Genomic DNA, 23,140 nt, shown 5'->3' on the forward strand with positions numbered 1-23,140 from the left:
CCCTCGTTTCCTGCTGCTGGCGGAGGCCGAGGGAGAAGGTGGCGGTGGAGGCGGTGGACGGAGGACAAGAAGCGCCCCGCAGCCGGAGCGAGCCTCGTCCGCGGAGGAAGCGCAGCAGCGCCGCCGCCCCCACCACCTCCTCCTCCCGCTTTCCTTCCGTGTGTGTGTTTGTGTGCATTTGCTCCACCGCCGCCCCCTTCCTCCTCCTCCGCTTCCCTTTGCAGCCCCTTCGCGTCTCTTCCTCCCCGCAGCCCGGGACAATAGAAGCAAGGGAGATGTCCTCCTCCGGCGGCGGCGGCGGCGGCCACCAGCACAGCCAGAGCCGCGCCATTCCCACCCGGACGGTGCTCATCAACGACTCCTCGCAGCTACCTCATGACTATTGCACCACGCCCGGGGGGACGCTGTTCTCCACCACGCCCGGAGGTAACATCAGAGCAGTATTAATAATCAGCCTCATCATCTTGATGCACACGGGCCTTGCCGAGAGCTGTCTGTTGTGCATTTGCTCGCGGGCATTGCAAAAGGGGGCGCGGGCGCCCTATAGGTCGGGGTGGAGGAAGAAAAGGAGACGTCGCAGGGGCGCCAGCGAGCATGTCCAGCCAGGCTTTAAAAAGGGGGACGAGGCCTCCAGAGGCGAGGCCGTCAATCATAAATGTAGCGGCGGGGTGGGCGTGTAATTTTCTCTCTCTCCCCCCCACCCTTAATAAGATTGAGGAGGAAGTTGGGAAGCTAAGTCGCTGAGTCTCCAGGCCATATGCTGGAAGCCCCCTTCGGTGGGCCTTGCTCTGCCCGGGTCTGCAGGGCGCCCGCAAGAAAGACGCGTGTTGGCGCGCGCCCCGACGCATGGCGGCGAGGTGGTTCTCTTTCCCCCTCGTTGCTCGAAAGGGGAAGCTGCTTTGGTGTACAAAGCATGGTGGGGAAGGGGGAGTTTGCCCCCAGAGCTACGGGGAGGCTCTTCCCTCTCTCCCTGTCTCCCCGCCCCTCTTCCCGTCGTTAGTTTGCCTTGCCGCTTTCCTGGGCCGACCCGGGTCTAGCTAGGCCGCGCTCCCGGTGCGCGGGGCTGCTGGCGGCGAGTTATTTGTAAACAAGGCCCAGGAGCCTCGAGGAAAAAGCCCGTGACGGTTGCACAATAGCAGGGGAGGAGCGCCGAGGCGGGCGGGGGATTTCTCCGACAGCTGCAGCCCCTGCAGGGAGACGGAGCGCCGGCTCCGCCGAGGGGTCGGCCAGCCTCCCAAGACAGGGAGAGATCGAGGGATCCGGACCAAAAGAAAGGATAACCCTTTTGCAGAGCTACCGGGGATACGGATTGTGCCAGCCACGTTTTGCACAAGCCTCCTCTGTTCAGGCCTGTCCCTGGGAATTCAGCCTGCTGCTGCTTTCCTGAATGACTTTGTTTTAAAATTTAAAAGGTTCGGGCGCCAGAGCCCCTTGCGATCTTGTATGTTTTGAGAGGCATAAAGGGTCTCTGCCACTCCTGCGTGGCCCTATGGTAAAATAAACTCCTTTGCTCCACCCTGAATAATTTACAAATGCTGTATTCTGTGGCGTTTTACATGCATTGAATACTGTACTGGCAGAACGAAGGTATGAAGGCAAGGCAAGCAAGATTCCTCATTTTACTGGTTGAGAGTTGGTTTGAGATTATGTACAGAACAGAGCAGGGTTTCTCTCACTCCCCTCCCCCCACCCCTAGCTGGGTAGGCATTGCCCTTTTCCTGGTTCACAGCCCAAAGCTCATTGCTGAAAAATGTGGAAGTAGGTCCTGCATTCTGAGCTGTTTCTTTCTGAAAGACAAGACGAAAACAATGTCTAGGGCTTGGAACCTGCTGCTTCTCTGTAGCCTAGACATTAGGACTTGTCCTGAAGCTTAGTTTAGTTTCCAGCCACTTAAAAAGGCAGGCATTAGCAGCTTTGTCCACCTTTCTTTTCATTATATATGCTTGAAATGCTGAATTGCAAATTATGGTGGCATGTGGCTTTCATGGCATTAGAATCATTGCAGCTAACAAAGTTGGATCTGGACCTCAAAAGCAGGTGACACAATAAATCTTTCAAGTCCTTAAGCCTTAAAGTTTAAGGTGTCAAAATGTTCTTCATAAACTAAATGGTGACACTGTGCCAAATCCATACCATTGTTCTCTTCCCAATTTATCCTTCATGCCTGCCTTTGGCTGCTATTCATGTCATGCACACATGCTACTTTGATTTGTGCATACATAGGCATTATAGATTGTGGGCCCCCTAAACCCTAGAAATTGATAAATGGTAGGATTTTGATGATTCGGGATGTGAAGGGAGAAACGGAAACTGCAGAGGAATTCCTGGGCTAGTCTATGCAAAACTACCTGGCCAATCTAGGGCCATTAAGAAACCATTGAGGGCCATTAGCAATGCAAGACAACTGTCCTTCTCCCCCTTGCCCTGAGGTGTGAACAGAGACAGGGGTTTGGAAGGTTGCCAGGGTAACTGTGTTTGGGATGTCAGGAAAAGGGAGTCTTGGTAGCAAGGGGTTCTGGGAAGGAGAAGGAGGAAGAGAGACTGGAATCCATCTTTGGGCAGACTGGCTGCAAAGCTGACAGGGAGAGATGTCTTGCACTCCAGGACTGCACTTCTCTGGTGAACAAGCCTCTCTTGAAATGACTGTGCAGTGAGATCTGTACTCCCTCCATGCAGAATGAAGGTGAATAAACCATCTTAAAGCTACAACAGCCCATTATGTCTCAATTCTCCAAAGGAACACAGACCCTGGGAGAGTGCCTGGAACCCCATGGGCTTTTGCCACCAATTTATAACACAGAATTGCAGCCTTTCCTGCTACCCACTTTGGTGAGTCCTGGCAGGCTTGTAGGTTTAAAAAAGGTGCTTAATTTTACCTTTGCATGCAGCTAAAATTGTGCCTCTTTGGAACGGGGCTACCTGTGAGCCTTCAGAAGGCCTTCTTAAGGAGTTGCAGCTTTCCTTTTTTCAATAGTAGATTTCTCTCATGAACTCATTGCTTCCTGTGTATTCTGCTTTTCCTCTTTTAATCTAATCATTCCAAATTACTCGTGATTTTGGGCAGTACTCATCTGTTTCTTTGACACATGGTAATTTGCTGTCCTGTGTGTCTGCGAAGGCTGCCTGCTGAATGAAGGTAATAAGAAGGGGTGTTATGCATATAATAGTGGTGGGAACCTCATCTCAACCCCCTTCACAGCAGCCTTCTAGAAGCCACATTCCTCTGGTTGGCAAGGCCAGAGGTGAAAGTGGGTGGAGCAAATATTGTAAATTTTACCACTGTACTAGTTTCAACATGCACTCATCCTCCCCCCACAAATTGTTGCTCCAGGCAAGCAAGAAGCATTATCAGAACTCAAGGGCACATTCCTGTAAGGCAAAAATGAGGGTGCCAAGTGGGGGTTGCTATGAGGAGAGCCCCAGAAGCTAAGTAGAGAGGCGTAGGGGGCTGCATCTGCGCTCCTGACCTGAGGTTTCCCATCCCTGGCATAGAAAGTTTCAGGTTGCAATTATTTTATTCTGTTTTGATCCAAATTTGCTGTGATTGGGGATTTAACTAATTAAAATCAGTGACACGTTCATACACTTCCCTAAAATAGCCTTTAATATTCTACACTTGGAACAAAATGTCCTCCAGTGATTAATTCAGTTATAATGGTAAGATTTTATTTGTGCACACTTAGAGCTCATGCAGATCAAGGGAGATCATATATAACATGACTGTTCTCTAAAACAGGTTTGGGGAACTTCTGTCCCTCTAGATGTTGCTGAACCACAACTCCCATCATACCTGGCTGGGGTTGATGGGAGTTGTAGTTCAAAACATCTGGAGCCTACTGAGTTGGGTAAGGCTGCACTAGATTCTAGTGTTGGTTTGGAGGATTTCTGTAAGAAAAATTGGGCTAGGTTTTCCTTGCTCTGTTCCAGCAAGATAACTTGCATTCTTGAGTAAAAGTGCATACTTGGGATCACTTGTCCATAAAGACGTAAGAAATCCATACAAATACAATATCTTGCTTTATCATTTTAAAATTCTTTACTGGACAAAGGGGTTCTTTCCTTCCTTTTTTTTTTTTAAGGTAAGCCATGCTAAACTGGTTTACCTACCCCCATCTTACTGAATCTGCCTAGGTCATTCCTACACTGAAATAATCATGAAAAAGGACAGAGCCTGCAGATCAAGCTGGCCTGACTGCAATTTGGTTTTGAAAACAATGTTAGGTGCATGATACTATGATTCTACGATCTCCAAACATTCATATTTTCATTCTTGGAACCCGGGGGCCTTGTTTTGCTAGGCCACTTCTACTGTTCCAGGAATTGGAGCAAAATAGCAAGCATCAGAAACTGAATATTACTCCTGAGTGTAGCTGTAGATGTGTAAAGGAGAAGGAACTTAGAAGGACAAAGTATCAGCTTGCTTCTTAGGAGTGCCAGCAGTCATGAGGAACTGAGAAGGGGCAAAAAACACAGAAATTTAGCAACATTTGGATTGGTTCCCCAGCTTATACAGAGTTTCTTCTGTTTTGTTAGAAGACAAATTCCATGCTCATTCTGAATTTGTTTTGTTTCATTTGAAAGCACTGAGTGTGCCTTACTACCTGCCATGGACACTGGAACGTTGCCCAGGTCAACAACGGGGGTGGGTGGGTGAGGATTAGATGGGTTCCAGGAGCAAAGAGACATGAATGTTCAAGTATTAACACTTCTGCTGAAACCTGCCTTGAAAAGCAACCTCTCAGCAGGCCTCTTAGGAGCCTTGTGGGCTGAAAACTTCGAACCCACAGTGTATGTGTCTCCCCCCCCCCCCCCAATTCAGGCAAGTTGCCTGCTTATTTTCCAAGAACTGAAGAATATTGCCACTAGATAATCACAATTATAATAAAAAAATCAATATAAACCATTAGGGTTTTCCAATAGCATTTCTAGCTTTGTGCTTTGGAGAGGCAATGTCTGTTCCTTGTGCCAGTACAGTGGTACCTCGGGTTACATATGCTTCAGGTTACAGACTCCGCTAACCCAGAAATAGTGCTTCAGGTTAAGAACTTTGCTTCAGGATGAGAACAGAAATCGTGCTCCGGCGGTGCGGCAGCAGCAGGAGGCCCCATTAGCTAAAGTGGTGCTTCAGGTTAAGAACAGTTTCAGGTTAAGTACGGATCTCCGGAACGAATTAAGTACTTAACCCGAGGTACCACTGTAGTTTCTTCTCTCCCCTATTCCCCATATATAGCTGCTAAGAAGACCTTTAATTTATAATCACTACAGGCAATCCTTGCTCAGTGACAATAGGCCTCACCACCCTGTTTTCAAGTTCAAGGGAGAAAGTAGTCTTCAGGCTCATTATTCCCTCTGGATTAAAGCTGCAAAACACAAGATACGTGTGCAAATACTTCTTAGTTTCAGACTGCTGCGTTGCTTGAGGCGGTCAAGATCAAGGGCCCAGAGTTCCGAGACTGTTCAGGCGCAGAGATAAACTGATAATCTAGCACATAAAAATAAACTTTGTGTGCACGTTTGGGGTGAGAGGTAGGCTACAGTATCAGAATGGTTCTTGTTGACCTCAGTTCCCCTGAGCTTGTAGTCTTGTGTTTGTTCTGTTGTTCAAACACGAAGAGGGGCTTTTCTTTTGGTACAGGATACAAAGTATTTTTGTTGCCAAGTAGCCCGCCCATGGGTGAGACATTTGAAATGAACAATGAAAACGGGGGCAAAATTGCATTATGCTGCTTTTTTGGGATCTCGGTTTGGGATGGTGGAATAAGTGAGCTGGCAGATTTGGCTAGGAAAACCCTTACATTGCAATGCAGCATTGCAAACGAGTTGTTCATCTCTCTCCCAGTATTATTGCTTATCTTGGACCATAGTGGGGTAGGGTATTTTACCCCTGTACTTTATTTTACTTATTCAAAGCTACAGTTTACACATACTGTGTATATCAAGTTTGAGTTTCATAAAGCCACCACACTGGGGGAGGGGGAGTTTATGAACTTCAGTTCATTTATGGGTAGAATTTAACAGCTTCTTTTTCAATAGTATTTCCAAGTGATCAGCTATTCTAATACGTGCTTCTAACCCTCAGCTTGCACCTCTTAGTTTCAAATGCCTTTGCTTACTTTCCTTTTTGTATCTGTATTTTAATGAGGTTAATGACCAGAAAAATGATTATGAAACTCGCCCTCGTTCCTCAGTGTCAACCGCAGCATCTGTTGGTTGTATTGCTGTCGCAGAGAACATAACAGAACCCACAGCCTATTAGCTGGCCCTTCTCCTTCCAGTAGACTTTTTGGACAAGTTATGCGTCTAAATTCCATCACTTGCAGTGCCTTCACATATAATGATGATTGTTATGCAGATGTTAAGCTACTACTTGAACTCAGTGGTACCTTTTCCAAGATAAATGTGATCGAAGTGTTGGATTGCAAGACTGAGTTAGCTCAGCTAGCAACTTTGGAAGGGAATACCTTTCGGCAACAGAATAGACATCTTCATGGAAGTTACTGGAAGGCTGATACCGTATTTTTCGTCCCATAGGACGCTCTGTCCCATAGGACGCACCTAATTTTTGGGGGGGGAAATAAAGGAAAATTTTCCCCTTTATTTCCCCCCCAAAACCAGGTCGGGGAACAGCGGGATGGCGGCGCTGCGCCTCCCCGCTGTCCCCCGAGCTTGTGGGGCTGGCCAATGTCTGCCCGAAGCGCGGGGCGCTCTGCTTCAGGGCATCTCGCGCACCGGGTGGCAGGCTGCTATCCGCAGCATGGGGAGCCCTGCAGGAACTCCCGCGGGCTCCCCAGGCTTGCTGATAGCTTCCTGAAGCCTGGAGAGCGAGAGGGGTCGGTGCGCACTGACCCCTCTCGCTCTCCAAGCTTCAGCGAAAGCCTGTATTCGCCCCATAGGATGCACACAGATTTCCCCTTCATTTTTGGAGGGGAAAAAGTGCATCCTATAGGGCGAAAAATACGGTATATCTCCTGGCCATGCTTTTGCCTGCCCCTATTCCTTCTTCAAGGGACGCGGGTGGCGCTGTGGGTTAAACCACAGAGCCTAGGACTTGCCAATCAGAAGGTTGGCTGTTCGAATCCCCTCAACGGGGTGAGCTCCCGTTGCTTAGTCCCTGCTCCTGCAAACCTAACAGTTCGAAAGCATGTCAAAGTGCAAGTAGATAAATAGGTACCGCTCCGGCGGGAAGGTAAACGGCGTTTCTGTGCACTGCTCTGGTTCGTCAGAAGCGGCTTAGTCATGCTGGCCACACGACCTGGCTCCCTCAGCCAATAAAGTGAGATGAGCGCCGCAACCCCAGAGTCGGCCACGACTGGACCTAGTGGTCAGGGGTCCCTTTACCTTTACCTTTACTCCTTCTTCAGCAGAGAAACCTCTGAGCTCAAGTCCAGCAACTGGAACAAAATGTATAAATTGCATAATTTTTCTTGTAATTCTTTATACTTGCTGTGCTTTTCCTCTTGCAGAAATGGGGAGTTTTGGGTTCTGATTTATTGTAAGCTGGTTTTAGAATAAATACTGCAGAGTAAAAAAAATGGGAGAGCTGCAGAAAAAAGGCTACCAAGCAGAGAGAATAGGTTCCTGGGAATGTGCTAAATGTCGACAGCAACAGGTGGTTGCTGGAAACCTCAAGTGCCTTCTTTCTAGGTTCTTAAACTGAAACGACTTACACGTTTCCAGTATTTTCTCCTCTTAAAAAGCTGCTAGGATTTTGTGCATGTTATTTTAATCTTGTAAATAGGTCTGCAAAAGTTGCTATCCCTCAAGCCTTGATCCTGTGTACCTTTTAAATACCCACCTTTAGTCACTTTTGTAGCATTTGTGGCCTGAAGGAAAGGTTGGCAGTGCGAGGAACAATTTTTGTCTAGTTTACAAAAGTTTCCTTTGCTGTTCCTTTAGAAATACTGCTTACCTTTCACAGCTGATTTGGCCGAGTGGTTGTTTACAAGCCTGGGTTGTTCAGTTTCTGTATTACCTCTGCATCCTAGGAATGTGCACAAACGGTGCTGTTATAAGGGTTTCACTCTCCTAATCTTAGTGGAGCATGATTCATCGTAAGGGAGGAAGCAGTTGCTTACCTGTGTTGGGCCCAAGCCACAGTAAAAGACACAGTTTGGTTGTTTGTAGTACTTCTGCAGCCACTCAAGCCATTTTGTTTACTGACTGCAAAAGGAAACTGGAGGCTCAGGTGTATAGCTCCACAAAAACAAAGCAACCCTAATGGGAGGGATGGTCAGATCACAGGAATTTAGCCAAATGATGAAGATGGGATTTAAGAAGTGTGACCAGATATGGAGAGTGGGTGGGTTTGGAATAGAAGTGTGTTCCATGTGCTTCCCTGCCTCCCTGTTAAGTTTTTAAAAGTCTCCTCCTGTTTCTGAAGTGTTCAGCCTTGCCTCACTTTTCTCCCTTTTGCATACAGAGATGGAATTAATTCCAGACTGGTGCCTCTAGGGTTTCATCCAAACCAAACAACCAGATAACTGCTGTTTAAACTATACAGCACTGCTGTTCAGATTACAGCTCTGCTCTTACTGTGAAATGAAGCAGAGTTCATAATATTGCCTTCCGAAAGGAGCTCTGTGGTGACAGAGAAGAACAGCTTGTTTGGTTGGCCACGAGCATTTCCTGTAAATATACAGTCACCAGAGTTTTGTTGTTATGTGACATGTTGTCAGAGACAGTGTTAGAAACTGGGATAGAAAAGCTAGGAGCCAAATGGCTTCCGGGACCTGGGTTGTGGGCGCCAAAACAGAATGTTTGGTCGCCACTTTGGGGGAGGGGGGATGTCGGCAGCACTATGTATTCTTTTGATAAGCATGAATTAATACGTAATTCACATGACACATTGTTATTATCACATTTTTAGCAGACATGGTTAATGCATGTTTAATTTGGTGTTTACAATGAAAATATTGGTACCATACTTCGGTTTTCAAAACACTCGACTCTTTATTGTTAAACTCCTTAGTATATTATCTATCTTTGAGTGTCAACCAGATGCAAAAAGTAGCAGCTAGACTTTTTGAATTGCTCACAAATGGAGCAAAATGCGTCTGGCACCCTGCTAATTTCAAACCCTGGTCAGAGACACAAACTTCTCTGTTTTCTCCTTGTATTCATAGAATTGTAGAGTTGGAAGGGACCCTGAGGATCATCTAGTCCAACTGCCTGCAATGCAGTAATATTCTGCTGTCCTATTTGGGGATCGAACCTGCGACCTTTGTGCTATCAGCACCATGCTCTAACTAACTAAGCTAGCCAGGCATCTCAGATTAGAACATGAACCCTGCTGGATTTGAGACCAAAGTCTATTGAGTCCAGCATGCTGTTTCTCTCAGTGGTCGATGTCTGAAACTATCAAGAAACCACAGGCAGGGCATTAAAGCAAGTCTCTTCCCCTGTTGTGTTGCCCTCGGCACCTGGTATTCCAAGGCACATTGCCTCCCAGCATCCCTTCCTGTTGAACTGATGTGAAAGCCACATGCACCTTTAACAGGACTGCAGGGAAGCAGCATGAGGGGTCCCCATCTATAGCTACATGCTACACGTGTAGTCAGATGTGCCATCTTTAGAATATATAGATGAGAAAACTGGTTTTCATCTCTCCTAGGAAATTGACATCCATGCATAATAGTCAGTGAATGCTGTTTCTTTAAAAAGAAAATAAAGAGCCATACCCACTCAGCGTGAAAATGGCAGTCTATTGATTCTACTTGCAGTACAGTTCTGAGTCTGTCCACTCAGATTTAAGCCCTAGTTCGTTCAATGGTAGGGTTCCCATATTTCAAAAAGTAAAAACTAGGCTAGCCCGAAAGTTGTTGAGCTTTCTTTAGATGAACCCCCGAGTTGTTTTACAATAAACATGATTTTTCGATTGAAATGCCTAAGATCTAGAACAAAGCACTACCTTTCGGAAATCCCCTCACCCCGACGTCAATTCTGGATGTATGGCAGCCCTATTCATTGGGATTTATGCCCTTGTAAATAAGTTTATTATTTGCAGCAAATTAATTAGCAAACTGATGAGCTTACCATAGACGACTTTTTAACCCTGGAAAATCCTCTAAAAAGTCAGGGGTCGTCTTATACGCCGGGTATGGGTTCACTGGGCAGCGACAGTGGGCGGCAGGCTCCGCACCAGGAGGAAGCTGCCCAGCGATGCCAAGCCGGCTTAGCATCGCTGGGCAGCTTCACCGGGCAGCTTCCTCCCGGCGCGGAGCCCGCTGCCCAGCGAAGCTGTCGCGTATAAGACTGGGCGTATAAGTCGACCCCCCAAATTGGCAGATGCCAATTTGGGGGGTCGTCTTATACACCCAGTTGCCTAATATGCAGGAATCTATGGTATATAAAGACTTGGGCCTTACTTGAGTTATTATATGGGTATTGTTTGTAACCTCATCTATTGGAAAATGATTCTGATAGGCCAATTATCTTCTTCCTCCGCCCCCAGGTACCCGAATCATCTATGACCGCAAGTTTCTGTTAGATCGCCGGAATTCTCCCATGGCTCAGACTCCTCCTTGCCACCTTCCAAATATCCCAGGAGTTACCAGCCCTGGTACAATGACTGAGGATTCCAAAGTGGAAGTAAACAATCTGAACAATCATGACGGGAAGCCTATAATTGGTAAGAGCATGGCACATTTTGTTGTATAACTTTTCCATGATCGACTTTTAGGGTTTCGTAAAGTTTTGCTTCAAAATCATGTCATTTCTTTCCTCAGTGCAGCATATATCTTTTTATTTCAAAGTTGTGGGATATAGTGCTTTTCTTTGTCTTTAAGGAGCCTCTGCGTATGGAGCGCAGACTCAGTGAACTGTTGCACTGATCTTGTGTGGGTTGCTCGTATGATGAATTATCGCCCATAGGCTATTAAAAACTCTGTAAAAGCATAAGTTGATTGACAAACAGGAAACTGCCTCCTGTTCTGTCATAACTATTTAACACTGGTGAATTACCTGAAGGTTGTCTTGGATTTTGGATGGTGTGGTGAAAATTCAAGTCCAGACGTATGAGGTTGTAGGTCACACAATCCCCACTTCCTGACACGATCTCCACCTCCCCACACCCGTGTGGTTTTGATAACATAACTTGCTCACATAGACTATCTGGAGCATGAAATATCCATTAGGAGAGCTAGATTTCAAGCCATCCATTAGGACTATTGGCTGCAAGCATATATTTAGACTAAATGGGAGTTGGACAGCAAACCTATAGTGGGGAAAATGAGGCCAGTGGCATCTGGCATGCATTTTAATATATGATTTGACTGGTCCCAAACATGAGTTATTGGTATTTGTGTTTAAATAGGGGAATAAATGTGTAGATTTTGTGATGTACAGGCATATGATCATCAGGAAGATAGTGATCAAGTTCACTCCAGAAACATACATCTAGAGCATGCTATACGTATGTACTGTATACCGTATTTTCCCGTGTATAAGACGCCCCCTATTTTGGGGGACCCAGTTTCAGAAAATGGGAGGAGATAGCACAGAGTTGTTGAGCTTTTTTCCCACCTCTTGTCTGTCCCCTCACCGGCAGAAGCTACCAATTGTCTGCACACTTGCCGCAACATCAGTCAATCAACAGCACCCATTGACATATCAACCAGAAACACGCACAATAGTTGCTGACAGCCACGGCAGCAACCAATCTAACGCCCACCCTATACACTACCCATGTATAAGACAACCCCCATTTTAAGCATGATTCTTACATGAAAAAAAAGTTGTCTTATACACGGAAAAGTACAGTATATACTTAAAGTTATGCCCCCTGCTTCAGTGATGATAACAATAATTTACACAAAATTAGATCAAACAAACTGGTAAACAGCAGACATCTAAAAATAGGACAGCAGAAACAAAGAATAAAAAGCAACTTGGCTGACTAGTCTTGGGAAATAGAAAGGTCTTCACTTGGCGCCTGGAAAAGGGATTGTCAAACTGCAGCCCTCCTGAAGTTGTTGGACTACAACTTTCATCATCCATGATCATTGGCTATGGTGGCTAGGGTTCATGGGATGGAAATTGGAGCCAAGATAAAAAATAAAAATAAAAAAGGAGGGTTTGACCACCAATCACAAAAGAGAAACACACGTTATTTCAAGCAAGGGGGGGGGGGGGAGAATAAAAGAATGTAAGTGATACGCTTTTTTCTTTTTTGCAATGAATGAACTAAAATAAATAGTATTCCCCATCCCTGGGAGAAAAGCCTTGTAAAGTTAAGGCAATTTTAGACCTACTATACGTTGATGGACTACAACTCCCATCAGCCTCTGCCAGCATGGCCAGTGGTTAGTTGTGGTCCAGAAACGTCCACAGGGCCACATTTTCCTCATCGCTTCATTAGAATGAAGTAGCACAATCTTGCAGATGTAGAATAAATTGTACCACTTCAGTATACAAAAAGTATATACAGACTTGTATGGATTGTTGGTTTTTTTGTATTTTTTAAATTCTCTCTCTCTCTTTCTCTCTGTGTGTGTAAATAAAAGTGACAAAATGTGGAGTTTTGCTCCACATTATGAATTTTATACATGCATATATAAACACCAGCAGCTGCATACTCTATCTGGAAACGATTCCAGACCAATCCTTTCTGCTGTGCTGTTTTCCTACTTTGAAGGAATTTTGTTTTATTTTTTAAGGCACTCGTGCACGCGTGTGCACCCCACAACGACAATCTGAACAGCACACACCCCTGTCTCCTATATGTATTAATGAGGCCTGCCTCAAATGTCATGGAGGGCTGACAGGGAAACTCACCGTGCCTCTTAGGAGGACACTTAAAACTGTACATGTGTGATGCTTCCTCAACCCACCCCATACTGACTTGCGTCCTCTTGTCCTTCAACCAGGTGATGATGCTCAGTTTGAGATGGACATCTGATCTTCCATGAGGGGCAACCATGGGGAGACAGCAACTCCTGATCACCTGTGCACATCTGATTTGGCCAACAGGATCAACAACTGAAGGATGGAAGAAGAAGAAGCTGTTTTCCACTGGAATCTTCACTTCAGCTTTTGAAGTGCCAAAGGATAAGAGGACTATTTACCCCACTCCCCTCGATTCCCATTAGCCATGCAATGCTTCACCCCTCCTCCTTTGCTCTCCCCCCCCACTTTTTGTTTTTAACCCTTTCATATCCCTGGTTTGTGACTGAATGGAAACCCATGATAAATTTATAGAGCTAAGGAGTGTCCCTTGGCTTCTCGCACTTTAGAGACAACTTCTCAAATCATGCACACGCGAGAACTTGGCTTCCATCAGCATTTGGATAATTATTGCAAACCACAACAACACCACAAAAAGGGGCCACGGAAGGGGTGGATATATGCTTGAAGGGACACAACACTGCCGTTGTTCTCCTCTCCCTTAACTGCTGTCAATTTAATCCCATTTGGTAACCTGTTTCTGTGTATCTTTCATTTGTGTGTGCAGTGCACTCACTCGGATTCTTCCGTATCTCCTTACTAATTAGTATATCTCGGCACTTGGTGGGGTTCTGTCTTGTACAAGGGCTTTGCTGTGACGCCTTTCCAAATTATAAGTTCCCATCCTGTTCCGAAGAACAGGTGGGAAACCTAGAAAGAGCCACCACTCAAATCATGCATATTTCCTCCTAGTGCCTGCTAGAAACTCCCCATTTCAAAAAAACAACCCTTCTCTCTTCAGCTTCCTAATTTGAACCCATCAGTGTTAAAGGAGAACCACATTTCGTTCTGACTTAATACCATACTTGATGGTCCTCTGGACTGTTTGTCTTCAAGTCTACTCTTCCCATTTTTGCTGCTGTTAACATCTACCGGATTCTTTCCAAGTCTACTATTGTGCCAAAAGGATTCATTGAAACACCCTGGCTGTGCTTGACTAGAATAGGCTTCGCAAGAGTCTAGTGCTCTTGCATAAGCTTGGGACACCCTAAGATTTATTTACTGGGCTGTTCGAATATGCCATTCTGATTTCGTGATGTGTGACTTGGGGTGGCGGGCAATCAAAAAGTTAGTAAGCCTATTGGAGCAAAACCACCCAACTGTGATCCTGTTCACCCATCTTCTTGCACATTTCCTGAGTTCACACATTACTAAATCAGCTGGGTGAGCAAGGTACCCTTTAGTTGCTGATGGCCTCACTTCATTCGATTCTTATGGGTGAACTGCTTGCCTGGGCTTGAAAGGCAGGGAGCCCACTCATCGTGGGAATTATAAGGCAGTCAGGCTGCTTTGTGAGAGTGGATGAGTTCATGCCTTGGTTGCGGTGCTAGCTGATAACTTGAACTGTGTAAAAATGCATCTCCCTAAGGCTGCAATATTTTGTCACGTTTAATTGGCTAGATCGATCCATTAAAACCAATTTTCTCGAGTAAAACAAACCTTTTTTAATCTGACTATTTTTAGTGTGAGTACCTAGCAGAACCTACGTGCAGGCAGCCGAAGAGACATAACAGGAACGAATGTTTTGAATATGATGCTGCTTATGAAACATGGCGGGCATCATATGCCAGGTATGTTAGGTTTCCCTCCCTGCAAACAATTTTTATTAATATGCACAGCTGGTAGGTTGATTTACATCACATTCCTGTGCATGTTTACTTGGAAGTAAGTCGGGCTTGGAACACACAAAAAGCGTGTTCAAGAAGACAGCTGCTAAAGTTCCTTTGCTTAGATGTCAGCCTTCTCCCAGGTACTAAGCGGTTGATGGTCGCAGCAGTTCATATGGTATCATCAGTGCTTTTTTTCTGGGGGGACAACGACGCAGGTGAACGCATACCCCTAAACATTTTGTGAATCTAAGTTTGGCCTCATTGAGGGGCAGTATTTCAATATGAGTAGGAAAATGAGAGTACCCCTAAACATTTTTTTAAAGAAAAAAAGCACTGGGTATCAGTATGCCGTGGCGGCCTCTTTTTCCTGGGGCAGGATCTCATCCTGCTCTGGTAGTGTTTGCAAATGGCATGAATGGATCGTATGGTCCACAGTGGATGTCACAGTGTGATGTGGCAATTTCCCCCAAAGGATTTCATTCGGTTGTAGCTTGGTAGCTGTAGCACGGTATCCCAGCCTCAGGGAAAGTGGCAGCCACGCTATACTTGTAACTTCTGAATCGGTCCTGGGAGTTAAGCTGAACACAAATGAATAGGCATTGGTAACAGAGATAACTTCCAACACATGAACTCATCCCTTGGAATAGAATTCTGCCCCAACATCTCTTCTATAAATTGGCAAAGATCTTTTCTTGTGATTTAAAAGGGAGGGTTTAGTAACTTTTTTTTTTCTTTTTTGCCTGCACTAAAATGTGAATATAGGAGCAAAATTGCTTTGTAACTGTTGATCTCTCAGGAATAGGCTCTGCTTGCAATGTTTCTGGAGAAGGCAACACTGCCCCTTAAAAGTGGTGGTGGTGCAAAAGTGAACTAAGCTGTGATAAGCAGAGGGGATGCTCTTTAGCCGCGTTGCAAAACTTCCTGATTTTGCTTTGTTTTTGGTCAGGGTAGTTCTGAAGTGCACTATTAAGTCCAGCCCAGAGTCAGGGCACAGTTGAATTTCCATCCTTCCTCTTGCATAATTGCCAGCAGTTGTTTCTGGAACCTCGTCGGCTTTTCTGTTGATGAGGCAGAACAGAGACCGTTTGCTCTGCAGTGCTGACTGTAGTGGAACTCGGATTTGTCTATGACCTAAGCCAATTTAGGCTGCAGTCGTAACCCCATTTACCTGGGAGTAAGCCCTGTTGAATTCAGTAGGACTTCAGGGTTGACATTGTTAGGAATGCGCTCTTAATTGGTGAGATGGAGGAAGAGGAGGAGAAGGGCTGTACTTCAGGTGTTGCTGACAGCCACTTTTCTAATAGTATTTTTCAGAAACTCTCTTGGACTAAAGGAATGGCTTCAAACTTGCACACTCTCCCAAATCTCCAAGGGGTTACATACTACGAAAGACATTTGGTAGTACCATTGCTTCCACCTCATAACAGAAAGTATATCTCTTAGCATGAAATGCATCAGGGCTTTCTATGTGTCACAATCAGTTTAGTTGTTGCTGCTGCTGCTGCTGCTGCTGTTGCCTCTGTGATCTTTTGGACAAAGATAAGGAAAGAAAGGCTATTTGAATAGTTCAGTGTAGGTGATCACATTTCTCTTTCTTGTTCTGCAGCAAGTTTCCAGCATGTCTCCAGGCAAGTCTCTTTGTGCCTCAGTTCCCCACTTGTTAAGATGGGGACAATAGACTCCTAGCTCACAGTGTTGTTATGAGGATAAATTGGTAGATATTTGTAAGGCACTCCCCCCAAAAAACCAACCCCGGGCATGAGTGCCACAAAGAAACCAATAAATCTTACATTTATTTTAATACCCAGCCAGGTGATTCAGTCGTGGCCATGAAAGAAGAAAGGTTGATAGCATCTCCTGGATTATTTCTCTATGGCGAACAACTTAGTTTTTAAGAGAGCATCATTTTGATGGAACAATGGTTGAAGGGCCAGCAACAGTTGCTCTGAGAGTTGAATGGGCTAAGGGCTCCTTGGTGCCTTTCCTCTGCAGAGGCTATGCCGGAGGTTTATCCCCCTTGTGCATTTCAGTTGCCCAGTCCCTTTTTGCCTGTGTCTTGGCCTGCCCAGGGGAGTGAGTAGCCAAGCTGCCCAAGGAGAGAACTCTTTCTGGGGAGATGGCAGAAAGCCCTTTGCCTGTGACTGCTCCATGCTGAAGAAAAGGGCTGAGGTAACACAGCATAAGGATTGGGGGAGCTATATGAAAGGGCCCTGGGCTGCCAGCTGCGCCCATCACTTCTCTAGCATACAGCAGTGCTGAGCCGAGCCAACTGAACACTAAGCCTACACAGCAGCCTTTATAGTTCTGGCTGTCTAGTTTGAAGGAGGGGGGAGATTCCTTTAAACGCCTGTGCAATTGCAGTTCTCTGTATAGTCTTCTTGCTGCATCCTGTGCTTCCAAGTGGTGCTCCGGTTTATGCAAGAGATCAAACCGATTCCCCATCAGGTTATAAGTTGTGTTGACTGAACAATCACAAATACATATTCAGTGGCTTGCCATTTTAAGACGACAGAACACACAGGCACTCCGAACATGCCCTTTCCCATTACTATTAATCCTGATTCCAAGATACTAAGATGGAAAGTTGCACTTTTTTAAAAACAACAACAACAGTGCAGTTTTTTGCAACTGCACTGAGGAATGGTGTTTAACCCTCGGCAGTCACTTAAAATTATGTTTGCTGCTGGCTTTTATGCTGTAATGATGTTACTTGAAAGATTTCTACTTGATGGCTGAGTGAGTAAAAAGTTAACAAACAAAAAACCCCAACAGCAAGTTAGCATTTTTACCCCCACAAACTCAAAACTGCAATTTCTTATATTGTGTCTTCCTCACAATGTCACCACCAAAGCTATATGGTGGGTGTTTAGATTTCATTTTATCTTGCTTTTTAAAAGCATCTTTGGCTGGCTGAGACTCCCAAGTGCTGCTGTGACAACTCTGATCTATACCAGTCATTTTAGATTACCAGGGCTGCAATATTTAGTCTATCAAACATTTTGGTCAGCAGAAAAAAGGAACAGTAGATTGAAAAAATAAACTTTAATACAAGTACTTCTACAAATTGCAGTGAAAACACCCATTTTAGAGCCGCCCCTCCATTTGTGAGAGAAAATGGGTAATATATCTTTTAAGGCAATGTTACCCTTTATTTGGTATGGGGTTTTTTTTAAAGCTATTGTATATGCAAATACATGCAGTTTTAATTAGTTACCTGACTAAAACTTAACCATCAGCTAAGATTTATTTAATCACTTGACAGCCTTATTGATCAGTCTGTATTAGCTTGTCTTTATTCACACCAGTAAGTGATGAGTCAGGGATGGCCAATGTCTGTATTCTGTGGCTGTTCTGGAGGCCAGAAATGTGCTTTGCCTCCCAAACTGGATGGCCAGGCAATCTTGCAGTAAAGGGACATCACAGTTGTGTCTGAGCCCAGACATTGTGTGCAAAAAGCCAAAGAGAGTTGTAGCATGAACCGTATCTCTTGCTTACCCCACTTGCAAACATTCCCCCCCCCACCCCCATTAGTGCTGAAATTGTAGGATACTTCTTACTATGCCTTTGATTAAAGTACATTAGGGCCACTAGCTAATACAGTATTGGAATATTGGGAATTATGAGGCTACCCTGGAAGAAGGAATATAGCTGCCCTTATCGCCTAGTGTAGTAAGGAAGCAAATTGTGGCTTCAAACATTGCGATGTTATGAAGAGACATCTGATGTGGGGCAGGGGGAACCACCACTGAAAAAGAAACCCAATGACATGGCACAGTGGTATATGATTTTGGGGCATGTTGCCAGAAATAGCTAGATAACATGCGTTTTGGGTGTGCCTTCATTCTGAGATAACCGAGAACATGTACAAAACACCATGCAAAAAGAAATGGTAAATGTAGTTCATACATTGGCTGAAACCTGTGGTTGGAGTAGGCAGTTTTCTGCTTCAACTTGGCTTCTAGACTTCCAGCTTTCTGACATAACTGCCGCTGAAAGGAAAACGTGCCAGGAGGCCTGAGCCTCTACTATGCCTTATGTTTCCAACGCCCTTCCTTACCTATACAAGAGTATTCAAGCTCCAACACCTGGCTGTCCTTGTTTCTACATTAAATCTTGCATCGTGAGTTTCTTGTTGCAATAACAAGTCAGATCCCAGGTTTTCAAAGAGCACTTTTGTTGGCCCTTGGCTAAAATTGGACATTTGGGCTTGCGATGCCTGTAAGAACCCTTACAGCCCTCAAGAATTGTCACTTTAGTAAGCCTTTCATTCCTACACCTTTGTATTTGGGAACCACAGCTGGCTCTCGCAACCAAGGGTTTGGTGCAGATGAGTCGAGTGGAGTAGAAAGATTGGGAACCGAGTCAGTATTTCATTTTAAAGGGGGATGATTGTGACGGTCTGGAATCAGGAGTCTTATCAGGAATATGTAGTTACACTTTTGCTTAATTTCCCCCATGATAAGTATCTTGATAGGTAGCTCACCGACTCATACATATCACCAGTTTTTGTGACATAGACTAGAATTGAAGATACTCAAGTACTTAACTTCTACTGTGACTTACTTCTGTTGTATTAGTAACACCTTTAGAGTACTGAACTAACAGCAACATAATGGATGCTTAAATGTGGCCTTGGAATCTGTTCTGTGTTTATTGACTTTGAACAGAAACCACATTTGGAAAAGTTGGCCAAATCGGTGGTGGAGTTCTTCGTGCTGTCACCAAAGATCACTAGCACAGCGTTGTATCAAGTTGTACAAGTATTTCCACCAATGAAAAATGTTTCCAGACCCCAATTAAAAATCACAGTCACTATTACTTTAAGAGTCACATTCTATGGTATTTGGTTGTGTACATAGGATGTAAGTTGCCGGTGGGATTTACCATTGTAAATCAACTAAGGCACTGCTAGTTTCCTTAAGAGACCCATGGAAGGTTTGAGATTTCACATCAGTAGGCCATTTCTTGTCCTAGATCCCAACAAGCAACCAGCACCAATTTCACACCGGGGAGTGACATTCTAATGTCAGCCTTGGGTTCCTGCTGCGATTGTAGCTCTGATACTTCTCTTTGCAATTTCTGGTGCCTCTCAACCATTGATGATACTGTCCTTGAAATTTCAGTAGATTGTTTTATTTCCACTAGTATAGTTAGCCATTGATTATATTCAGTATTTCACTTTGGGTCTCAGGACTGTGCTAAAACATTCTGGAGTAGTTTTCTAGTTGGGATATTTTGGCGTCAAAGATGAAGAGATGTTTCACTCCTTTTTTTTTTTTCATTTGTGCTAATTTTATTTCTCTCTAAATGTACTTGGCTGATTGATGTAGCAATGAGTTTTAACTCAATTTTTCTTTCTCTCCTTGGGCTGGGAGAATAGTCCCTTCTGCATTTCCGTAATTGTTCATAATGGTAAAAGAGTTCGTATAGGAAACCTTGATAGGCATTTTAAGAAGTAAACTTTGTTTATGCCCCTGCGACATAAACTTGATCGCAACAGTTCATAAAATGGATTTACAGAAATTAGCTGCTCCTTATGCACATTCTGTGTGGCATTGATCTGCTTGCCTTTTTCTTTTCTTTTCTTTTCTTTTCTTTTCTTTTCTTTTCTTTTCTTTTCTTTTCAGAGCCAGTGTGGTGTAGTGGTTAAGAGCGGTAGACTTGTAATCTGGTGAACCGGGTTTGATTCCCTGTTCCTCCACATGCAGCTGCTGGGTGATCTTGGGCTAGTCACACTTCTCTGAAGTCTCTCAGCCCCACTCACCTCACAGAGTGTTTGTTGTGGGGGAGGAAGGGAAAGGAGAATGTTAGCCGCTTTGAGACTCCTTAAAGGGAGTGAAAGGCGGGATATCAAATCCAAACTCTTCTTCTTCTCTTCTTCTTTTTGTCTCCTTCATCCTGACATTATGCTGCACAGAAAGCTTGAGAGGTTGAAAGATTGGCTTTTGATAGTCATCAGCAAAATTGGGTAACTGTGGAAAATTATAAATCTATTGTGTGGAGAAAGGGTGAGTGCAGAAATTAAATATGTATATGTATGTGGGTGGATGCTTATACACACACACAAATATATATAAATATATATATAGATATATATATGAATTTTTAGAGAAATAATGAACTGTGTTGATGCTTTTAATGCAGGGAGAAATTTTACTTAGGGCTGATCATAGGGAATATCTGGTTTAGCAGAGCACATATTTCACAAAACCAGCTTTACAACATCCAAGGATAATTTATCTTGATCCCAAAATGCAAATGCAGCAGGAACCAGGTATAAAAAGTATGTGTGCGAGTCAAATAAGATGTGGAAGATTTCATCAGCATCTTGGTCTGTGTTTACATCAAGAACACAACAGGACTTCCCTTCCTCCTCTTGCAATCTCCCTCTCTCATGTCAATCTGCATCTCTGCAGGATGGTAATCCAGTGTGCCTTTCTTCACCTTAGACAGGAGAAGAATTATTAACATTTGTGGGGCAGCTTGTTTTCTGGGTTTTTGTGGCCTCCTCGGGAAAAGGGTGGAGGCTGCTGCCAATAAAATTACTGAATGTCTCTGACACATTTTTTTTTTTTAATTGGTTATACCTGTCTCCTTCCTATTTACTGAACACGTCCTTCCTCACCCTCCATATTCTGTCTTTGTCTAAATGTAATCCTGGTTTAAAAGAAAACAGAAGTCGTCTGAACAATCCGTGGGCTACTTCTGTACAAATCTGGTTTTTACTGAAACAGGTGTTTAGGGAAAACACTCTCACCAATGGTTGCTGTTACCATGAGATCAATAAAGATCTTGATTATATCAAGCTGCAGTGTTGCGTGTTTTTCCATATTGAATCAGTAAGAAAACATGGGGTTGAGGATAGCAAAAGCCAGAGCTGAGCGCATTTCTCCTTGAAGAAATAAAACTCGATAGAAATACAGAATAATGGACAATAATTGGATTTGTAGTGAATTATTATATAGCATATAATAATTACCAAGAGACCTTCAACATCCATCATTTTGTTGATCATCACAAAGTCCTTGCTAGATAGGCTGGCGTTACCTTTAACTATTATGTTACAACTGGTAGTACTGAATAATGCAATAGGCCATTCACTTTGAGAACCTGTTTTTTTCCCAACAGATGGGAGAAGAATACCAGTAATCAATGGCTTGTATTTTCTTGGATATTTTCTTGTGAACCTAAATCTGGATCAGAACATTTAGATCTTGTTTTAGGAGGAAGTCCATCCCTCTTCACCAAAACAAAGACATCTCCATCATCATTGCCATAAAAGTTTGCTCATTTATTCCCGTTTCTTCTTTCAGGAACATGAGGATGATTTCCTGCATAATTTTTACCTATCAAGAGTAACAATATAGATGAATTTTAATGCTGATTTATTGAACAAGATACCCTGCTCTTACATGGAGTTTCCAGTGGCCTCTCAAATTAGTGGTCAGGTCCACACTCGATTAGCTTCAGAATGTAATAACTTCTGGTATCCACAGTCCATATACCAGCTCCCAGTTATAATATTTACAGTCTACTGAATGTTTACATATGGCATTGGAGTGATGCTCTTACTTGGCTACAGCCATTCATAAGCAGAAACTGTTTTCAATGAAAAGTGTTACCTAGGGCCAGCCTTTCAATTAGAGAAGTGTGATATCTGCCTCAAAAGTATGAGTCTTGCAAAAACTGGCGGACTAATGAACAGCAGTTGGCTGCCTCTCAATACTGACACTCAAATTTAGCTTCATGAAGCCCTGGGATTCTGAGGAAGTGGGGAATGCAGAGCAAAAGTCCTGCTTTTGCCTGACTGGGATTGGGAGGAGATTCAAGGAAACCAGTGGCGCTGGGGTAGCATGTCTAGGTTGGGAAGAGGAGAAGGGTGTGGTTCACAGAGCTGTCTTCTAGAGAGGACACAGGATGGTTTGCTTTATGTACATTTTGGGAACTTGTTTTCAGTTTAGCTCATGTGAGGACCTGCAACAGAATGTTGCAATGCATCCCCCACTTAGTGCAGGTGGGCTTTTCTCCTGGGCTTTAACCACCCTGGAACAAGAACTTTATAGTCATGTTGAGCTGAGGGCTCTGAGAAGTGGTGAGAAAGTTCTCTGGAAAGCATAAGGACAGTATTCCCTTTCTTCACTTTCTTACTCTCTGCAAACTTTCCACTGTAGTACTACATGATGCTAGCCCTGAACCTGAGCTGCTTATTGCCAAATAGTGGTGAGCATAGTGGGAAGGTTTCTGCAAAAAGGAACCGTGCCCTTTTTCATTCTCTTCCTCCAGGCCTCCCCTTGATGGGAATGATATGTATGCTACTCTGAACTCCTTAGAGAAGGTATTAAACCAAGCTTGATCCAGTTTCTTCCAAAATTGGTGGGTGCTACTTTTGGCTTACTTACCAGCATGTAGGTATTTTTTGTTGGCTGGAATCCCTCCTTCAATGGGGCAGAACAGTCCCTCATGGTAGAAGGCATTGTATTGCTTGGGGGTATACAACTGAGGAGCTCCTGCCTATCTCCTCAAAATTCACATTGAAGTCCACTCTTTCATGGAACTCCAGTTCTTTCAAGTTCAGTAAACGATAGTTCCAG

At 44.2% G+C, this 23,140-nt stretch overlaps 1 protein-coding gene across 1 annotated transcript; it reads left to right on the forward strand.

Moving 5' to 3' along the window:
• On the forward strand, positions 1 to 21,354 carry EIF4EBP2 (eukaryotic translation initiation factor 4E binding protein 2). Its single transcript, XM_081004807.1, has 3 exons — positions 1 to 426; positions 10,451 to 10,627; positions 12,864 to 21,354. Exons 1-3 carry the CDS (start codon positions 276 to 278, stop codon positions 12,893 to 12,895), a joined length of 360 nt encoding a protein of 119 aa, XP_080860933.1. The 5' UTR covers positions 1 to 275; the 3' UTR covers positions 12,896 to 21,354.
• Positions 21,355 to 23,140: the final 1,786 nt, after the last annotated feature.

The sequence above is a fragment of the Podarcis pityusensis genome, assembly GCF_964106645.2.
Source record: "Podarcis pityusensis genome assembly, chromosome: 5".
Classification (NCBI taxonomy): domain Eukaryota; kingdom Metazoa; phylum Chordata; class Lepidosauria; order Squamata; family Lacertidae; genus Podarcis; species Podarcis pityusensis.